This window comes from Xenopus laevis, chromosome 2S (assembly GCF_017654675.1).
Source record: "Xenopus laevis strain J_2021 chromosome 2S, Xenopus_laevis_v10.1, whole genome shotgun sequence".
Lineage (NCBI taxonomy): Eukaryota > Metazoa > Chordata > Amphibia > Anura > Pipidae > Xenopus > Xenopus laevis.
Window position 1 is genome coordinate 28,997,829 of NC_054374.1, and position 20,804 is coordinate 29,018,632.

General features: G+C 47.7%; 1 protein-coding gene across 1 annotated transcript; it reads right to left on the minus strand.

Annotated features, from left to right (window-relative positions):
- Nucleotides 1–1,979: 1,979 nt before the first annotated feature.
- xfrp (follistatin-related protein) lies at nucleotides 1,980–17,877 on the minus strand. The gene is given in 11 exon segments (NM_001087963.1): nucleotides 1,980–3,591; nucleotides 3,789–3,850; nucleotides 4,115–4,225; nucleotides 4,835–4,947; nucleotides 5,366–5,481; nucleotides 6,598–6,728; nucleotides 7,044–7,076; nucleotides 8,201–8,330; nucleotides 8,428–8,532; nucleotides 17,699–17,749; nucleotides 17,840–17,877. Coding segments are annotated over 11 exon segments (900 nt in total). The 5' UTR covers nucleotides 17,843–17,877; the 3' UTR covers nucleotides 1,980–3,546.
- Nucleotides 17,878–20,804: the final 2,927 nt, after the last annotated feature.

The following is a 20,804-nucleotide window of genomic DNA, read 5'->3' on the forward strand; positions in this document are numbered from 1 at the left end:
GAAGGCCCAGCTGTACCCCCGGCACCCGTGCGTGCGGCCCCAGCGCTTCAGCTATAGCAATAACCCCGCTGTCTTATGCAACACCCACACTGAAACCTGAACGCTGCCCCGGAGCCTGTATTCGTAAGCACAGCCCCGCCCACTCTAACAGCGTCCTGCCCGTGCCCTGGAACCAGCATATGCACAGCTGGGAGGAGATTGGGCGGAGCTAGTGACATCACGGGAGCGGGCCGGCCCACTGATGCTTCATAACAGGTGGGCGGGGCTTGCAGTGTGTGGGCGGAACCGAAGCTTAACGTGACTGAATTCGGATTCAATGTGACGAAAGTTAGGGCCGTACCATTCGGGGCTGGGGAGGCGAGGGGTAAAAAATAAATGCCTGCTGCGTGCCAGAAAAGCCTTCACTTGAAACACACGAGGAGTTGAAGTCGTTGGTCGAGGTCCTCTTTATATTTATATCTGTCCTAGCGGCTCGGTTAGCGGAGATTTTAAAGGCAGATCCCCCCCTCCAGTATCGCAGTATGGGACTTTCTCACTATGTGAATAAGTTCCAACGTGTGTTAGAGGCGCTGCACACAGAACCTTTCCCTGGGGAATCTCAGGCCCGGACTGGCTATAAGGTCCCATAGAAAGTCAGTATTTAGTGGGCTGGTGGGGGCTGTTTGGGCCTCTATGTACCTGAAATGTCAGGGCCAGTTTTTTAATTCTCAGACCTGCTGGGTTGAATGTAAAACTTGGGGGCCCCCAAAATGCACTGGTGCTGCCAACATTATTATTATACTCCGCTCCTGTCCCATAATTACACGAAAATGTCAATTGTGAGATTGTTATCCCCAGACATGCCAGTAACATCACTGCAGAAATGGACAATTAGCTGATTAACCCCAGACATGCCAGTAACATCACTGCAGATATGGACACTAAGTGGATTAACTACAGACATGCCAGTAACATCACTGCAGATATGGACAATAAATGGATTAACCCCAGACATGTCAGTAACATCACTGCAGATATGGACAATTATCAGATTAACCCCAGACATGCGAGTAAAATCACTGCAGAAAAATGCAGAACGGTCAACCCCCCTACTTTGTTGGATTTACCAGATTTTGGGCTTCTCCCCCCCCCATGTCTCCATTCACTATTAAGCTTTCCCCCGATTTTTGGTGATTTTTCACAATGTCAGGCAATTCTCGTAGAAAATCTACTGTGCGCAGAACAATTCAGTGACAATAGAGTGATGTGACATGCACAACACAAAATCTTTAGCTACATGAAAGGTTTGCGCATGTGCATGACGCCACTTCCTGTTAAGAACATTTTTAAGTGGCACGCTGGCATGCCTAGAAACACGCGCCTCAGGTTGCTTAAATTATGAGCACACTTAACACAGACTTGCCAACAAGATCACTGCAGAATGGATAATGAGCATATGAACCCCAGATATACCAATAAGAGGCCAGAAGGAAATGAATTATGAGCAGATTATCCCCATACATGTCAGTAAGACCACTGCAGAAAATAAACACATTAAATCCAGGCATGCTAGTAAGCTTACTGCAGATGGAAAGCATTACCTTTAAGACTTTTTTAACCCCTTCCAGATGTGAGAAACAGTTTAGGTCAGGACAGTCGGGCCACACAGGGTATTGGATAGGCTGGCTGGCTGCTGGGGCCCACCATGGTGGCACAAAGGGCCCAGCATTGTGATGGGAAACAGAATAAAGGTTATTTCCCCTTGAACCAGCCCCCAGGCCACTTTATGGGTGCAGTGGAGGTGTTTCTTGCCTGAAATTGCCCCTTTGTGAAGCTATATTAACAGCTGCTTTCAAGGGGTTCCCTGTGGTTAAACAATCAAGTTCTGTCCAATCAGGCGAGACTGTTGGTCACACGCTTTGCCCCCAGTATTGGCACATTGTCGGGTCCTTCCAACACCCAAGACATAACAATGAGACTGAGTGTGACACTCACACGAGTCTTTTAATTTATTTATTTGGTCGTTATAGAATAAAAAAAAATATACAAATATAAAAACAAATATGGCTGTGAAATATACGCAGGAAAGGAAGCTCTGAATACTGAGAGGGGGGAAATCAGCGGGTCTGATAGGATACAATGTGCACAAGCCCCTCCCTCTGAGAAGGAGGAGCCTGGTGCCACTGTGGCACAGCATCGAATCAATGGATCATACGTGTACTTGTATCACACAGGTGGCCCACTGGGGGGTTCAGTTGCACTGGGAGGGAGGGGCTACATTTTCCTTACACAGGGGGTCACTAATTACTGTCCGAGAGGATATTTCATAATTACAGCTTATCAGCACTCCGCCACACACAGCAATTGGATCTGTATCAGCTACTGGACGCCCCCCCCCCCCGCAACACACCCTGAAATATCTGGCAACATTTATTTCAAGTAATTTCACTGCCTAACCACTAATCTGTACCCCCTGTGGGCACAAACACAGCACCAATCATAAAATTCCCCGTAGGCAGTCCTGCCAAAATGGAAAATGCAAGTTCCTCATGGGCGGAACCTTTAAACTCCTCCCTCTTGGACAGATTTATGTCCCTGTGGGCAGATACTTCTCTTTTAAAGAGGGACAAGTATTCAATGTGTGTGGGAACCATCCCCTGTACATAGTTAGATGGGTCACTGACACCCATGCTATATGGTCCTACAAATAGCCATACCACCCCCCCCCATGTGCAGTAGCCCTTTAAGGACAAGTGGCCTTGGAGTTTAGGAAATAATATAAAAACTACACCTACAATTACACACGTAAATACTACTAGAGACAAAGTATAAAGGGAAAGATACAATATGGGCTTGACTGTGTTCTGGAAAATATAACACCATAACATGTTCCTTGGGGGTGGGGCTTACAAAGTGGGTAACTATGGTCCATTCTGCTCCAAAACAAGTGACCCCCTAAAAGACCTATGCTTCTGGCAGCAACCAGTTCATGGTTCAGCTACAAGCAGATGGTCTGTTAGCAGCCCAGAATTCCCGAAATCCAATGGGGGGCCCTGGGGCATTGGCCAGTGTCCCACAACAAATGCAAGGGAAGGTGCCCAGCAAGTCAACCCTAGGCTAATTGTGTCCCTTATCCCATTTTAGGGGGGGGGGGGTTTAAATGTGAAACTATTTGGGATGGGGACACTATTTGCACTCATCAGTAGAAAGGAGGTGCAATAAGGCACTCAAAATGTGCAGGGTTGGGCCACAAGATAGGGCAGTCCTAGGAAGGCCTTGTATATTTTAATGGTAGAGGTCCCTGAATGGAGAGACCCCCAGTAACACAAGAGATGAGTGCCTTATTGCACAGGAACCGCACACAGGGGGCACCCACAATCCACACAAGGAAGTGACATCGTAATTTTTGGTTCGGGAGCGAAACTCCCCTCAAGTCCCTCCTCCCCTCTTGTTGCACCTATGCCCTAAAATCTGAATAATTTGTCTTTGATGCATATTAATATAAAATCTGCTCTTGACGTGGCCCCTGGGCGGCCCCTGGCAGCAAATGGAATCCGCATCTTGGCTTTAGGCGTCTTTGTCGCTGCTGCTCTTGGAATTTTCAATAGTCTCCTGTGGGGGGGGGGCACAAATCAGTTCAATGTCACAATACAATAGAATTGTATCAGAACACCTACACATGTGACCAGAGAGACTGCGTCTGCTCAGTAGTTCCACTAGCTGGGACTTATTTCACTGAGCCTAGTCTGGGGCCTCTCACCAGGAAGACATGTGCAGCTGCTAAGTGCCACTATGAGCAGGTAACTCACCTGCTGCTTTCTGATCTCCTCCACGTATCTGCCCATGTCTTCTCCATGGTCCCCGTCCTTCCCTGCAAAGCACAGAGCAGCAGTCATTATTGTACAGCCGCAATAGTCAGGTGCTACACAAGGGTATTTTGGGTGGGGGGTAAGTTTAGATGCAATACATCTCCCAGCCCTTCTGGGCACCTGCCTGCATTAATGTCTGAAACCAGGACATGATATAAGTACCAATCTATATCAGCCCATATGGCTACTGTACTGTTTGCATTAGAAAGAGTACTATGTGGTTATAGAATTGTGCGAAAAGAACATTTATTTGGGGGTGACGGTACCTTCACATGCCATGGCGGTGCACACCCAGTTCCCACAGGCGCACACACAGCGATTGCACTGCACTTGGGTCTCAGCTCCATCCTCATATGTCTCATCCTCCAGTGCACACTCTGCCAACGAAAAAAAATTAGAGTACGTGAGTGGAAAGAGGAGAGGGGGATAGAGGTGCAAATAAGGGGATAGAGGGAATTGGGGAGCTAAATGTGCAATTAAATTACTGTAAAGATGGGGGGGTACAGAGTTAAGGGGCACAAAGAGAAACAGCAGAGATAGAGGAGCAGAGAATGGGGAGAGGGAATAAGCTGAAGGTGCAGGTAAGTGTCTGAAAGCAAAGAGAAGGGATGGGGGGCTTTAGAGAAGAGGTGCAGGTCAGCACTGAACAAGAGGGATAGAAGTGCAGGAGGGGAGATAGAGAGAATTAGGGGAGATAGAGGGGAGTAAGGGACTGGAAGGTTGAAGAAAAGACACTAGAGGGGTTATGTAATTAAAGGCACTAAGTTTGCCCAGGGGCAGTAACCTATAGCAACCAATCAGCAGGTAGAATTTCCTGGTCACATGTTTAAAAGCAAACATCTTATTGGCTGCTACTGGTTACTGCTCCTGGGCAAACTTAGTGCCTTTTATTACATGTTGGGGAAAAGGTGCAGATAAAGGGACAGGGGTATTAAATAAGACAATGGTGCAGGCAATGGACAGGTAGGTAGTAAATTGGTACCTACTTTTCTCAGATGGTTGGAAGTCGGGATTCAAGCATTTGAGAAACTCATTTTTGTTCAGTTTCCAGTCTGCATTTTCATCAGACAGTTCAATGAGAGCCTCGACACACAGACTCCTGCCAGACAGAACACAGGACACTGGTTACTACCCCAGGGGGCATATTTACTGTTAGAGACTAGTGGGAGCGGGGTCCCTGTTCCCCATTACAGTAGCCACACACCCAAGTTCGTCACTGCCAGCCAATCACCAGGAAGAGAATTGTAAGCATTTCCTGCTGCCAAGTAAATAATAGATGAATGGGAATATTTTAATGCTGCTATTCAATAAATAAAGGGAAATACATTTAATGCCAGAAAGTGACCGTGGCCTGTATTCTGGAGGCACCAGGGCCGACAGTAAAACCCAGTAGCCTGAGGTACCTGATGTTACTGGCCCTTTAAACAATGGCATTGGGTGGCTGGAGAATTGGTGAGTGCCACCTGCTGTCCGTTCGTGGGAAATGCCTCCCTGCAGCCCCCCTGCCCCTCACTCACTTGAGCATCCGGTTGGTCTCCTCGTCCTTGTAAGTGGTGATGTTGGTGCTCTGGCTCTGCTCCAGGAAGCTCTGCAGCTCAGCGGAATCCAGGTGGGAGTCGCCATCATCAAATTTCTGAGTGTGGGGGAGAGAAACATGAGTATTGGGGGGGGTCACATTTCTCTAAGCTCTGCACATGGAATAACCCAAGCAACTCTGCCATTGTTCTTTTATTCATTTCTCCTCATGCGTCTATTCAGGTAAATGTGGGCATGTAATTGACTCAGTACAGAATGTGAGACTCCCATGAGTCATTGCAACTGTCTCACATCCTGACAATCCACAGGGGCCCGTGGGACACTCCATTAGCAGCAGTTACATTCAGGTGGCAGAACCATCCGTGCATTCTTGTCACCATGGGAACAGCTGCCCTGTAAAACTGAACTGGACTTCCAGCTCATTTATCTTCCTGATGGCGGCTCCTTGTCCCCATATTGTCCCCTCCCCGGGCGACACAAATCAGCCATTAACCCCATCAGGGAAGGGACCTGCCGAGACAGATGCGCCAGTCAAGGGGGAACAAGACAGATGGCACTGAGCCCTCATTTTCACCGACTGCCAGTGCTGCTTTATATCAATGGCAGAGGCAGCAGCGTCTCCGTGAGATCTGGGCCCCCGGGAGGGGAAACACCTGAAACTCATGTGGCCCCTGAATAAATAAACTTGTCATTTCTGAGGGCACAAAACTATCTCTGTATTGCTTAGGTGCTGCTGGTATGGGAGCCACAGTTGGACACAAGGGCCACACTGTACCTGCAATTCAAAGAAGTTGCGCAGCTGCCTCTGTTTTCTGTCGAATAGATTCAACCAAACAGCCTGCTCACACTCACAGCCAATACCCATACACAAGCCCCTTCTGGACCTTGTATGGGCAGAACAGTTGCTTTGTGCCAGATGCATCACCTAAAACACAAGTGCTGCCTCCCTGCATCACACCCCTCCTGCAGCAGCGCTGCCCCTGTTTCTCACAAGTGGAGCACAAGGAACTCCTCCTGATCCGTAACACAGACACCACTGCCCAAATGTGTGTAGTAGCTGCTCTGCCCCTGGAACATCCATCCTACCTCCTTCTCCTTTAAATCATCTCCCCCACCTGCCCCAACACAGGCACCAATTTACACATCCGCCCCCTCCTGTTCATCCGCCTCCCCTCTGAAGCTTCCCCAGTACAATAATTGAATGCCACTTTACCTTGAAGTACCTGTCGAGGATCTCGCTGTAGTCGCTGCCCTTGGAGAACCAGCCGTCGGGAATGATCTCAGTCTGGAGCCAGTGGATCACTCGCCGGCGCATCTCGTCGCGGTCAGATTGGTAACAGGCAACTGCGTGGGGAGGGGGCACATGGAAAGAATCATTATATATATATATATATATATATATATATATATATATATATATATATATATATAAATATATATATATATTATATGTACAGCACAGAGACCCAACCCCAACACAGCACTCAAACTGCCCCAAACCCATCATGCCCAGTTATCCTGGTGCCAGTACTAAGAGGGGACTCTGTGTGTCTCTTCACTGTACCCCATGGGTACTGACACCAGGATAACTGGGCAGGATGTGGCCACTTTTGTTACTGGGAAAAGGAATCTCATGGAATGAATGGAATATTCTCCTACCTGGAACAGCCGCAGGGGTGTCCGATGTCTTCTCTGCACAAGAACAGAACAGAAAGTCTGATTAATCAAACATAATGGACCTTCTGTGGCCCACACTCATCTAACAGGTTCTTGTGGGCAGTGACGCCTTTAGTTCTACCAAGGCCCAATGACAAACAGATTATGTGGGCCAAACTCTCAGTGTCCAACCTCTGGCACTCGGGTTGGCCCCTCAAGCTGGGCCTGAATGGCCAACACAACAGTTTAGCACTGACATAAAGTGTTACTGCTCCCCATCTTACCCTTCTGCCACCATCTTCCTCTACTGTCTCCATCTTGTCCTACTGTCTCCATCTCACCCTACTGTTTCCATCTTGTCCTACTGTCTCTATTTTGTCCTACTGTCTCCATCATGTCCTACTGTCTCCATCTCACCCTACTTTCTCCATCTAGTCCTACTGTCTCCATCTCACCCTACAGTCTCCATCTCACCCTACAGTCTCCATCTTGCCCTACTGTCTCCATCTTGTCCTACGGTCTCCATCTTGCCCTACGGTCTCCATCTTGCCCTACTGTCTCCATCTTGTCCTACTGTCTCCATCTTGTCCTACTGTCCCGATCTTGTCCTACTGACTCCATCTTGCCCTACTGTCTCCATCTTGTCCTACTGTCTCCATCTTGTCCTACTGTCTCCATATTGTCCTACTGTCTCCATCTTGTCCTACTGTTTCTATTTTGCCCTACAGTTTCCATCTTGCCCTACTGTCTCCATCTTGTCCTATTGTCTCCATCTTGCCCTACGGTCTCTATCTTGCCCCACTCTCTCCATCTTGTCCTACTAGCTCTAACTTTACCTACTGTTTCTATCTTGCCTTACTCCCCCCCCCTCACCCTTCACTACCTCCAGTTTCCCCACCCAGGGGCCTTACTTACCCTTTCAGTGTCCATCGTAGTCAACCTTGTCCTACTGTCTTCATCTTACCTTACTGTCTCCATCTTGTCCTACTGTCTCCATCTCTTCCTACTTGCTCTATCTTGCCCTATCTCCATCTTGCCCCGCTGTCTCCATCTTGTCCTTCTCTCTCTAACTTACCCTACTGTTTCTATCTTGCTTTACTTTCCCCATCACCCTTCACTACCTCCAGTTTCCCCACCCAGGGTCAGAAGGCCTTACTTACCCTTGCAGTGTCCATCGTAGTCAACCTGAATCTTAGAGCCAGTTAGACAGGCATCACGGTGCAGCTCACAGTGGTTCAGGTAGGTTTTGCCGTTACTTCCACAAACTGGTCTTTTGTGTGATTTACATTTCTGGGGGGGGGGGGACACATCAGTTAAAACTGCCATGCACCCTGCCCTCACCCCCTGACAGTGGGAGTGTTACCCTTCCATGAGCCCAATATCTTACCTCAATACACAGGCAGGTAGGGTCTCCTTTCTCAGTCACGGCGCACTCCCTTCCTGCACCACAGAACACATTGGCGCACACCTTAGACTTGCTCTTGGGCTCCTCCTGGTACAACAGAGACAGAAACCGGGTCAATAGAAAGGCAGGTCCATTCCATGTTCTCTAAGAATCACTAGGCCTGCTCACTTCTGCTCCACCAAGGGAAGAAAGAAAGCTCTGCAAGCTCAGAATAAAGGGGAATTGACCCAAATAACTCAGTGCTACACGTGTGGCTGAACTGTAATCTGAACTACTGAGGTGGCCTGTGACAGTACCACAAATGACCAGGAGGTGACAGTGTGTGTGGCCTGAGTGACAGTGTGTGTGGCCAGAGTGCTGTGCAAAAGGCCTGTTACAGTACCAGGAATAGCCAGGAGGTGGCAGTGTGTGACAAGACTAAATACCTACCATGGCCTCACATTCTGCCTAATCTGTTCCATATGGGTCAGGAATCCAATGCATGGCCCAGTAATGGACTCGCTATGCCTGCCCCACAGAGCTAGCAATCTGTTATTACTGGATCTCTCTGTACAGGCTATGTACAAACTTAGGGGATTGTTCCTGCTGAATTTTGCTTAGTACAGGGGAATACCTATGCTACCATAGTTTTATGGGCTCTCTCTGTACAGGCTATGAGCAAACTTAGGGGACTGTTCCTGCTGAATTGTGCTTAGTACAGGGGAATACCTATGCTGCCATAGTTTATTCATGAATGCTGTTGTCATAGTAACGACTGGAAAGTAACACCAGAAAAGACAGAAAACAGGTAAAAAAGAAATTATTGTCACTAGTGAAGGTTTCCCTGAGAAATCAGTGGTGAAAGCTTGTGAGTGAGGGGTTAAGGGAGGGGCAATTCCATTTCCTAGACTTGTAATGTATTCCAGATGCAAACTCTCAGCTGGTTACATGGGACGTGGGCCAATCAATGTGCTCAGCCCAGTCTGGAATCGGCCAATCACAAGCTGCCAAGTTACTTCAGCCCCCCCAGACCTTAAAGGGGCAGAAGCAGGGGGGGAGGGTTTCGTTAAGTATCAGGTGACACAATACAAGGAATATCACAATCCCTCGCAGCCCACCCTAATCTTTCTGGTCTTACTCCTGGCTCTCAGCTCTGCCTAAACTTCAACTCCCAGCATCCACAGAGCAACAGATTCCTGCTGTGCCAATAAGTCCAGGCCTTTGGCTTATTTCCCATATTTGACTTAAGCCCTTCTGCCTACACTGAACACTGTGCCCACATATTCCCCACACTCTGTCCCCCCAGTGCTTACAATTCTGAGTGGACCCCGAGATCCCTTCCTCCTTCACATGGACCCCCCCAGGCAGTGTAGGGGTGTATAACTCCGAGCAGGCTTGGCCAGATCTCAATGTTCTTCTACCCTGGGGTCTGCAAAGCTCCCCCCTATTCACTATCACCCTTGTACTGATGTTTGGCTGCAGTGTAGCACCATAAACCCCAAATACCGGCACTATAACCCCCCAGTATCTCCTACAACCCCCAAATACCCCCAGTTACAGTCCTAGGACCCCCAGTATCTCCCACAACCCTACACATAACCCCCAGTCACAGTACTGCAACCCGCAGTATTTCCCATAACCTAAATAAAAGCCAAAGTCACAGTGTAACCCCCAGTAATACAGACAGAGGGGTATTTACTTATTACCCCCAGCCCTGCCAAGAGGGAACAATTAGGCAAAATAAGAAAAAAATTCTTGGCTTTTTCGGGTCCCAGGAGAAACAGGAGGTGTGTCGGGCCCTATTGTTATGGGAGCAGGGGCCCAGCTCTGTCTCTGGATCATGTTGGTACAACTGCTGCCTAATGCCCCCCCCCAAGCCTCAACTCAGAAACCAGCAGCTTGTGCAGGAAAGTGTAACATAAACCATGTGTCACCAAACCCTCTTGCCCTTCTCACAATGCCCCAATATATTCTCCAGTCTGTATGGTAACCAGCTGTCCCCCATATGTTCCCTCCATGTCTTCCCGGGGGCAAGCCAAGAAAAAGGTGGCAACTTTCTATCACTTTCCATATGACCCAGAACCTGTAAGGTGCCAGTTATTGATGTATCACAGGCCCGGCTGATAAGGTCCTGAGTCTTTGCTCATATATCCCACAATCCCTTGCTTATCTGCTCAGGGCCCCGGGGCCTGGGAATTGCACTAATAATGTGGTGTCCCCTGAGCCTGGCTCCTCCAGACACAGAACTGACCCCAGCCTAGACGCCCATTCACTGGGGGCTGATAACAAAGGGGCCCCTGCAAAAGATGGGGGGGAGTAACCTAGGTGCCGGCAGATGATTTTCCACTGAAATGCTGGGAATTACTGAACAGGATGCTGGGAGTTGTAGTTCAGCCTCAGGTTGCAGAAGAAGGTCAGTGCCACTATAGGTTCCAACTAACAGGAAACGAATGAGACTGGGGAGGGGAGAAGTAATAGGGAAGGAAATAAAATTCTTTCTAATTCCAACAGTCCCCGGGGTGGGTAATGAACTCACACTCACAGCCACACTCACTCTCAAAGCCACACTCAAAGTTACTCTTGTACACGCGCTGATGTGCCCAGAACATAGCGGATGTACCCACCAGACAAGAACAGAAGGGACTGTGCATTACGTTTACAGATAATGGGGAGCTTATTATTTGCACCTGGGAAGGGATCTGATTAAACAACCTCCCCCCCAAGTAGCACTGAGGGACTGGTCAGTGGGAACAAGTATCAAATGAAAATGTTCTGTAATTGCACAAATCACTCCAACAATAATAAGATTTTTGGCCCATTCTGCTGTATACGACTGCCCATGAGACTGTGATGGAATCCAGGGGAAAGGGCCTAGATATAAAGGGCAAGTAGGAGAGACAGAGTGATACAGCAGTGGAACTGGGAACCCCAGGGGACACATCGCCTGACCCACCCCCAGCAGGACAGTGATCATTGGTGAGTTGGCACACAGTGGGTTACAGAGGATCCCCCTCCTCAAACTGCAGCCATGGGGGTGTGAGAATGCCAATAATCACAGGCCTGTCCCTACTTGCCTCCCCCCTCCTGTACCTGGAGAAAGATTTAATTAAAGGCAAAGCCAAAACCACTCCCTGACATCTGTTTCCCACGGACCCAACAATAACCTGCTGTGATGAACCCTTGACCCCAACACCTGCACCTCAACTTTCCCTTTAATCTTGTTACTTCCCCAGTCATCCCCTTGCAGCTTCGACTAACCTATCACAGTCGCTGATACTGTTGCCCCAATAATATGATTAACTTGTATTATTGAGCCAGACTTAAGAAGATAAAAATGATGGAAAGACCCCTTATCTGGATAACCCCAGGTTCCATAACTGTACATCCAATTCAGTAGTAAAGGTTACTGATACACGTGAGTTTCTACTTCCTTTCCAGCAGCAGCATCACAGCAGAAATGTCTTACTTTATGGCACAGGCCAGGGCCCATTATATACAGTATGTACAGCACTGCTGGCTGGAGAGGACTATGTCTGACATAGGAGGAGATGAGAAGGAGGAGATATAGATCCAGTAAGAAAATGGGGCCATTTCCTCTAAGTTGTGAGTATATGTGTGTGCCCCGGAATCTTTGGCATTGGGATAACAATCTAGGTCCCCTGTATCTGTACAGAGTATTAGGTTGATGTATGTGGGGTATTGGGGTAACACTGCATGTGACCCTGAATTTGTTCTGGGCACTGGGGGTTCCCAGAGATGTTTGGGAGACTTTTTTGTTCAGCCTATGCTGTTAGTCCAACATGTTACAGTGTAACAATGTTACTGTTACTCCAAATGTTACACACTAAGTGCTGTAGTACTACTATGTTACACACTATGTCCTTTGATACTATGTTACACACTATGTGCTGTGATACTATGTTACACACTATGTCCTGTGATACTACCATGTAACACATTGAGTACCTGCCCTTTGGCCACAGTCACTCCTGTTTTGTTCAGAGATAAATCCCATTCATTTCCCTGCTAATTAGGGAGCTAATGATCAGCACAAACCAGAATTCCACTGGAGCAGATAGATGAGGCAGAGGGACAGATAGACACACAGGCAGGGGCAGTTAATGGAAGGGGCATTACAGGGCAGAACTCATTTAACTCCAGTCCAACCCTGGGCAGAGTTATTGCCCCCAGGACCACTCTGAAGCAATAATTAGGAACAGATCTAATGGAGGGTTCTTAGTTATTTGTCCATGTCTCACACTAATCCCAAATGTGTGCAAAGGTGAGATCTTGTGACCCCCCCCTCCCCACTCATATGGAGGGGAGTGAGGAGCCACATGTGGTCACATGGTACACAGCCCCTGTACAAACAGAGGGGGGGCAGAGCAGCTGTGTTTGCCGGACAGAAGCCCCCAACAAGCCCATCTGGTCACTCTTTACTTGTTACACAAATACAGGCAATAAAACCCCAAACTTTCCCTTGTTGTCTCCTGCCCCACCCCTTCTCAATCCCCCAAATGCCATGTTTACTCCACAAACAGCAGCTGTCCTAGGAAAGTGCCGCATGACAGAACTCACACAGACTTGGGTTCCTGGGGGTTGTATGAAGCCCACTGACTCTCTAAGGAGGCCGGCAGTTGTAACATGACAGTTGCCTCTGCTTCTGAGAACTGAATATTTTTCCTCAGGGTCTATGTGGGTGTAAACCCCCCCCCCCTCCCATAAGCAAACATTCTGGAGCATTCCTGTACAAACAGATTGCTTATATCTTGGCCAGTAGGTGCCAAACTGTGTGCAGAATTTACATCATCTCATTGCTGAAAGACGCTGAGACAGTAGGACAAGATGGAGACAGTAGGACAAGATGGAGACAGTAGGACAAGATGGAGACAGTAGGGCAATACGGAGTCAGTAGGACAAGATGAAGACAGTAGGACAAGATCGAGACAGTAGGAGAAGTCGGAGACAGTAGGACAAGACAGAAATTGTAGGATGAGACTGAGACTGTAGGGCAAGATGGAGACAGTAAAACAAGTTGAAAACATTAGGGAAAGATGAAGTCAGTAGGGCTAGATGGAGAGAGTATGACAAGATGGATACTGTAGGGCAAGAAGGAGACAGTAGGACAAGACGGATACAGTTGGAAGGACAAGATTGAGAAAGTAGGGCAAGACGGAGACAGTAGGACAGGATGGAGACTGTAGGGAAAGATGGAGTCAGTAGGACAAGATGGAGACAGTAGGACAAGATAGAGACTGTAGGGCAAGATGGAGACTGTAGGGCAAGATGGAGACTGTAGGGCAAGATGGAGACTGTAGGGCAAGATGGAGTCAGTAGGACAAGATGGAGACAGTAGGATAAGATGGAGACAGTAAGGCAAGATGGAGACAGTAGGGCAAGATGGAGACAGTAGGACAAGATGGAGACAGTAGGACAAGATGGAGACAGTAGGACAAGTTGAAAACAGTAGGGCAAGATGAAGTCAGTAGGGCAAGATGAAGTCAGTTGGACAAGATAGAGACAGTAGCACAAGATGGAGAGAGTATGACAAGATTGATACTGTAGGGCAAGAAGGAGACAGTAGGACAAGATGGATACAGTAGGAAGGACAAGATGGAGAGAGTAGGGCAAGACGGAGACAGTAGGACAAGATGGAGAGAGTAGGGCAAGATGGAGACTGTAGGGCAAGATGGAGTCAGTAGGACAAGATGGAGTCAGTAGGACAAGATGGAGACTGTAGGGCAAGATGGAGAGAGTAGGGCAAGATGGAGACTGTAGGGCAAGATGGAGTCAGTAGGACAAGATGGAGTCAGTAGGACAAGATGGAGACTGTAGGGCAAGATGGAGACTGTAGGGCAAAATGGAGACTGTAGGGCAAGATGGAGACAGTAGGGCAAGATGGAGACAGTAGGAAAATGTGGAGACAGTAGGACAAGATGGAGACTGTAGGGAAAGATGGAGTCAGTAGGACAAGATGGAGACAGTAGGACAAGATGGAGATAGTAGGGCAAGATGGAGACAGTATGACAAGATGGAGACAGTAGGACAAGATGGAGACACTAGGACAATACAGAGACAGTAGGGAAAGATGGAGTCAGTAGGACAACGGAGACAGTAGGGCAAGATGGAGACTGTAGGGCAAGATGGAGACAGCAGGACAAGATAGAGACTATAGGGCAAGATGGAGACTGTCGGTAACTGAATAGTACTGACCCTCTTAATAAACAAATACAAATTTACTTTTTGGGTGCTACCAGTACGCAGAAGGGGCTCCCAGAATGACATACACAGGGTGCACACCCAGACCTCACCCCTGTAACTGTACCGACTGGGCCAGAGGGTGACTCACTAGGAGGATCCATGTGCTGACGCCCAGAAATATCTGAACACTCCGTTGCTCTGGGAGAAAATATCTTTGTGCAGCCAAAGACCCACAAACACCCTTTCAGCACAAAAACTTCATTACAGTAATGATGAGTCCATGTTGCAGAGCTTGCAGTCTAACAACTATAATTATTGAGCACCTGGTGTAAGTAATATCCTGCTATTCCATTATCTGTAATACCCTTGCTGGGGTCTTCTATCCATGGGATGCCCAAGGGTGGGTACAAAGTCACCAGGGTGAGGTCACTAACCTTAACTGACTCCGACTAACACTATGAATAACTTTATATACCCCTATGGGGTCACTATCTGTTCACTCACCAGAGCACAAAAAATATATTATTATAGGTCAAAGGTCAGGGAACCGAAGTTATACAGGGAACTTTATCACTCATGTATTATAAGGGATAATGCACCCCCTACTGTAAATGATAAGGATATTAGAAGTCACTGAGGGTTCTGTGACCATATAAAGACACAAGGCTGCAGGCTGAGTTATACAGGGAACTCTGAGTATCACTCATGTATTATAAGGGATATTGTACCCCCTACTGTAAATGATAAGGATATTAGAAGTCACTGAGGGGTTCTGTGACCATATAAAGGCACAAGGCTGCAGGCTGAGTTATACAGGGAACTCCGAGTATCACTCATGTATTATAAGGGATAATGTACCCCCCTACTGTAAATGATAAGGATATTAGAAGTCACTGAAGGGTTCTGTGACCATATAAAGGCATAAAGCTGCAGGCTGAGTTATACAGGGAACTCTGAGTATCACTCATTTATTATAAGGGATAATGTACCCCCTACTGTAAATGATAAGGATATTAGAAGTCAATGAAGGGTTCTGTGACCATATAAAGGCATAAGGCTGCAGGCTGAGTTATACAGGGAACTCTGAGTATCGCTCATGTATTATAAGGGATAATGTACCTCCTACTGTAAATGATAAGGATATTAGAAGTCACTGCAGGGTTCTGTGACCATATAAAAACACAAGGCTACAGGCTGAGTTATACAGGGAACTGTTACTGGGGACAACATGATCATTTGTTGTCAGGTAAGGCCCATAGACACACCTGGACCAGAGACACCTATAAAAGATTACAATCAAATTAACTATTTGGGTGACAAAGCTTAACTCAGCCCCACACTAAAAGTAAAATAACAAAAATTGGGGGGGGGGACATCCCAAAATCCTTATGAATCCTGTAAGGAACTAGAGCAATAAACCAAGACTTGACTTCATGGATTAAGTGCTCTGGCTCAACTCATTCCAGGAAAGGGGAGTGGGTCTGTATTGTACGTTTTCTTACTCCCAGACACTTTCCAAACCGTAACCCCCCCATTCTGAGTCTGTGTAATGATCTCACTCTCCTTAACACGGACCTGGGGGGTCTCAGATTTAAGGCCGTACTTTCAAGGGGGTGTTCTTACACTCTGCCTTTATTCTGTCCAAGCAATAGTGCCTCAATCCTTATCAAGGGAACCACTCAACCTCAGGTAGAATCTCCAATTCGATAATTAAGGAGAGCACTTCAAAGCAATGCTGCTGTGATTACATTTATATTGTGTAGACTACCATTCACACGACATGTTTCGGGCCTTGCGTGCCCTTTCTCAACCGAAACATGTTGTGTGAATGGTAGTCTACACAATAAAAATGTAATCACAGCAGTATTTCTTTGAAGTGCTTTCCTTAATTATCGAATTTAAGGCCACACTTCCAAGAAAGGGTCCTGGAGCCTCATCCTGCAGATGAAGGGTTAAAGCAGTATTATTAACATGTATTTTTACCGACATATTGTGCAGCGCTGTATTTAGTTGCCCACATCTCCACCAAAAGGCACCAGAATCTCATTTTTACCCCCAGGCTCAGATTGTAATGTCAGGCAGTGGGACAACACCCAAGGGTGGGCTCGGAGCATCTCATTAAATACAATGTGCTGTATCCCTCCCATACAGTTAATTCCCCTATAAAGATGGAAGGGGCAACCCAGCCCCCCCTGGACAGCAGCAAGCCCCTATATTGGCCACCCCAGCCTGCTATAATGAATAGGGGCCCAAATCTGAACACAGATGATGTTTAGCCAATTGGGGGGCTACAGACTAGTAATTCCTCATGTAAATATGTAAACTAAAATAAAATAAATACTTTGCTCCTTTTTGACATGTCTTTCTTGTAAGGGGCCCCAGCCACATTGTGTTGGCTGAATAACATAACGAGGCCTGGTGCCATCTGGATGGGGGTACAAACCTTGCAAAATCCTTCTCTGCTTCCAAACACCCCCCACCCACTGTCTCCTACTTCAGAGACATAAGGGGTGCCCAGACCTGGGGCAGTTGTGGGGCCACTGAATGGGGGGCAGATGAAGAGTTTCCAGTGCAAAGTGACCATAAAATGTCTGTTCAGAGAAATGAGCTGCTGCCCCCATTCAGCTCTGCCCAGAGGGGGTTATGGCTACAGACGTGGCACAGTGTGGGCATGGGGCAAGAGCCACGATTAAAGTCTCCAGGGACCACAAATCCACTGGCAGATTCAGCTCCTAACAGATTTAGAGGGTCATGGGTGGGGGGAACAGCCTGATAACACATTGATTCTATGAGGACTGGAGGGGAGGTGGTTAATACAGAACTGACGCAGATTCTACATGTACACTCAGTACTGGACAAGGGGTTAAACAAGGAACGGGCAGATCCTGCATGTACAGGAGAGGGGGTTAGATGCCAATATAACACGAAGTAGAGTCGCAGGACAGCAAGGGGTTAAGTGTAAGGAATTCAGAGCCCAGGGAAGGCATCAGAGATTCCCAGTATATCCCAGCAGCAGCCCAGTAACACCCCAGTCCCCCCAGTCCGACCTCCCCAGGCCAATGGCAGAACTCACCAGAGCGGAGCAGAGGACCAGCAGGGCCAGGAGCGGGACACAGCGCAGGTACTGGAGGAGAAGAACAGAACGTTAGTGTCGGGGGCAGGAGGAGAAGGGTCGCACTGGGGGTAGAAGAGACGACGGAGAGCGGGGACTCACCATGTTGTCAGTGCGAGTCGAACAGATCTCTTCTCTTTCCCTTCTGATTCTTCTCCAGATCTGGTGCTGAAACTGGATCCTAAATTCCACTGTCCCTCCCCCTCATCTCCCCCCGTTCCCTCCCTCATCCCCCGCCTCCCTCCACTCTGTCCCTGCCCCCTGCAGCCCCCTCCCACCAGTAATTATCTGCCCTTTCCCTACTGCTACAGCTAATCACCCCCTCTTTCTATTACCCCAAATTAACTGCTGCTCTCCTGCGATTACCAGCCCTTCTCTCTGCGACCTCCTACCACTCCTTTATTCTTCCGCCGCAACTATCTGCCCCTTCACTCTATTCACCAACCCCCAAACTCTCTGCCCCTCTCTTCTATTAACCCTAAATGATCTGCCCCTCTATTCTACAACTATCTGCCCTCTCCATCTTCTCCATCTGCTTATAACCCACCCCACTGCACCCCTCCATCAACCCTCCCCCGCCATTAACTTATGGCCCCTGTCATAAGGCCCTGCGCCCACCTCCCTGAGTCAGACCCCAGTTGCCCCTCTGTTTATCCCAAACTGCCCTTTCCTTGCAAAGTGACATATGCCAGTTAGGTGACCAACCTCTCCTCCCCCAGTTTTACTCCCACACAATATGCACTGTGGATCATGTAACAAATGTGGGTGCACTTTCTTACCAACATGTTACAGGACAACTCTTTTGAAATAAAAAATAACAAAAGTGGTATAAAGGTGATACCTTTATTGGCTAACTAATATAATCACAGCAAGCTTTCTGAACATTTTAGTTCCTTTTGAAGCTGTTTACAATAAAGCTGATGTGTTCTCTGGTATATATACAACATTCAGCTCATAGGTCAAGTGACCAACAAAAAGGAATATCAATCTATGTGTAAGGTGTCAAAAGTCATCTACGAGGGGATTTGCAAGAGACAAGCAGATAAGGGACACAGTGTCCCGTCTGGTAACCCTCCTTTCTCCCGCTCCTCTCCGTGTGCGCACTTGCGCATGCATGTCAGTACATGTACTGTTTAGATGCGGCAAAAAACGATGTGCGCTATTGTGCATGCGCACTTTCGCACACGAACGGCGGCGAGGTTGTGGAAGGGAGGCCCTGAGGCAGTAGCCATCAGGGTTTTGAGGTGGGGGCTCTGAATCCTGAAGAAATCCAGGTTGCGGATCTGGGCTGGCGGGGCCCACTAGAGCCGGGGGCCCACTGGTTTTTTTCCCGGTGTCCCGCAGCCCAGTCTGACCCTGAAGGCACAATATAATGTGGGTCAAAGAGGCTGAATATAAATAGGGCTGAATTATTGGAGTGTAGAATCAAAGGAATTCCATATGCTCTCCATATCCATATCCAGACATGTTTGCATTTCTGACCTGGTGCAGTCCTTTCTTAGTCCAGATAATTAGTCATAAATCCAAGGCCCAGGTTTAGTCCCTTCTCCAGAGAATCGAAAGTTTCCATTAATTTGTATTCCCACACTTTTCTATCATTATCTGTTTGAAAATTGCCCTTAAGAACCAAAATTCTTAAATCCTTTATGGAGTGATGACGGGCCATTGAAATGATTTCCTATAGGTGCAGTGTCGGACTGGCCCACCGGGATACCAGGAAAACTCCCGGTGGGCCCAGGTGTCAGTGGGCCTCTTGCTTCTAATCATTTGGCCTATTTCATGGTCATTCCCTATTTTTTAGGCTTAATAATGGAAGAATAGAGTATAGTAAGTAGATATAAAGACTAGGTGTCAGGGTGCCTATCTGCTCCCAGCGGGAGTAGTCAGGACCAAGGAGGAAGCTTTAGGGGTTCATGTCCAAGTTTGCGGTACATATAGGATCAGGTGTAACCGTAATCAAAGTCCAGGCAAAAGTCCAAAAGGCAGGCGGAATAATATCAAGGTCGAGGTTCAGGCAGGGTCGAAAGTCCAGGAAACAATTTAACAGGAATGTTCCAAACAAAACCTACAATCGAGCATCGCACTGGCATCCTTGGCATTCTTTTATTTTGTGGTTCATGGGTGCCGCCATCTTGGATGCGGCACTGATGGAGACAGGAGCACCATCGGGCCGAGCAAACCAAGCATAGTGATTTTTTAAATTCAAGGTGTGTTTCTGTAGAACATAAGTGTAAAGTAATTAAACACAGTGCTACAATGTAAATGTCTGATTGTACATAATGACAATCCCCTAGATATTTGCTACTCAGCCAGTGCCCCTGTTTTTGTCCAAATACCCTTTAATAAAAGAAGTGACTGGGAAAGGCAAGAGAACCTGGGGGCTCCTATATGTGCCCCCTCATTTCATCCCATGTATTCTTTAGGTTATGACCCCCTTCCCCAGAGAATCTACATATTCTGCATTTTTAGTGTGGGGTAACGTTCTTCTGCTGGTAAGCATGTCTGTCTCTACTTCCTTTAAGACAACACCACAGCAGTCCTGTCTTGCTTTATGGCTTAGCTCACAAATCATAAAGCACATGACAGTAGTGCTAACCCCCCAGTGATTTGGGCCCTATTAGAGTTGCTGAGCCCCTCAGCTTTGCTTTTACATTTATCCAGGGAGAGAATAGCTCAAAGCCAATCAGTTTGGGGCAGAAAGAATGAATTTTATTGAGGCTTTTTCACCAATTCCTCATAAACACATCCTGCTGCCAGTTGCACATCTGTCTGGGGGGGGGGTGCTCTGATGTAACAGCAGAAAAGAAAAAGAATGCGGAGTAGCCCATAGAGGCCCCTCACTCAAGCACAGCACTGGGGCTGCATTTAAAGGGGAACTAGTACATATGTTTGTGAGCTGCAGGATTTCAATGTAGTAACGATCCCCAGCCCCCAGCAGTGCCAGTGTGGGTACAATGGTGTGAGTGTGTATGTGTGTATTTAATTGGCAAAGCAATGACCTCACTCAGCCCCCCACCCAGACCGCCCATTGTGCTGGAGTCGCTGGCTTCCCCTCTGTGTTTATTTC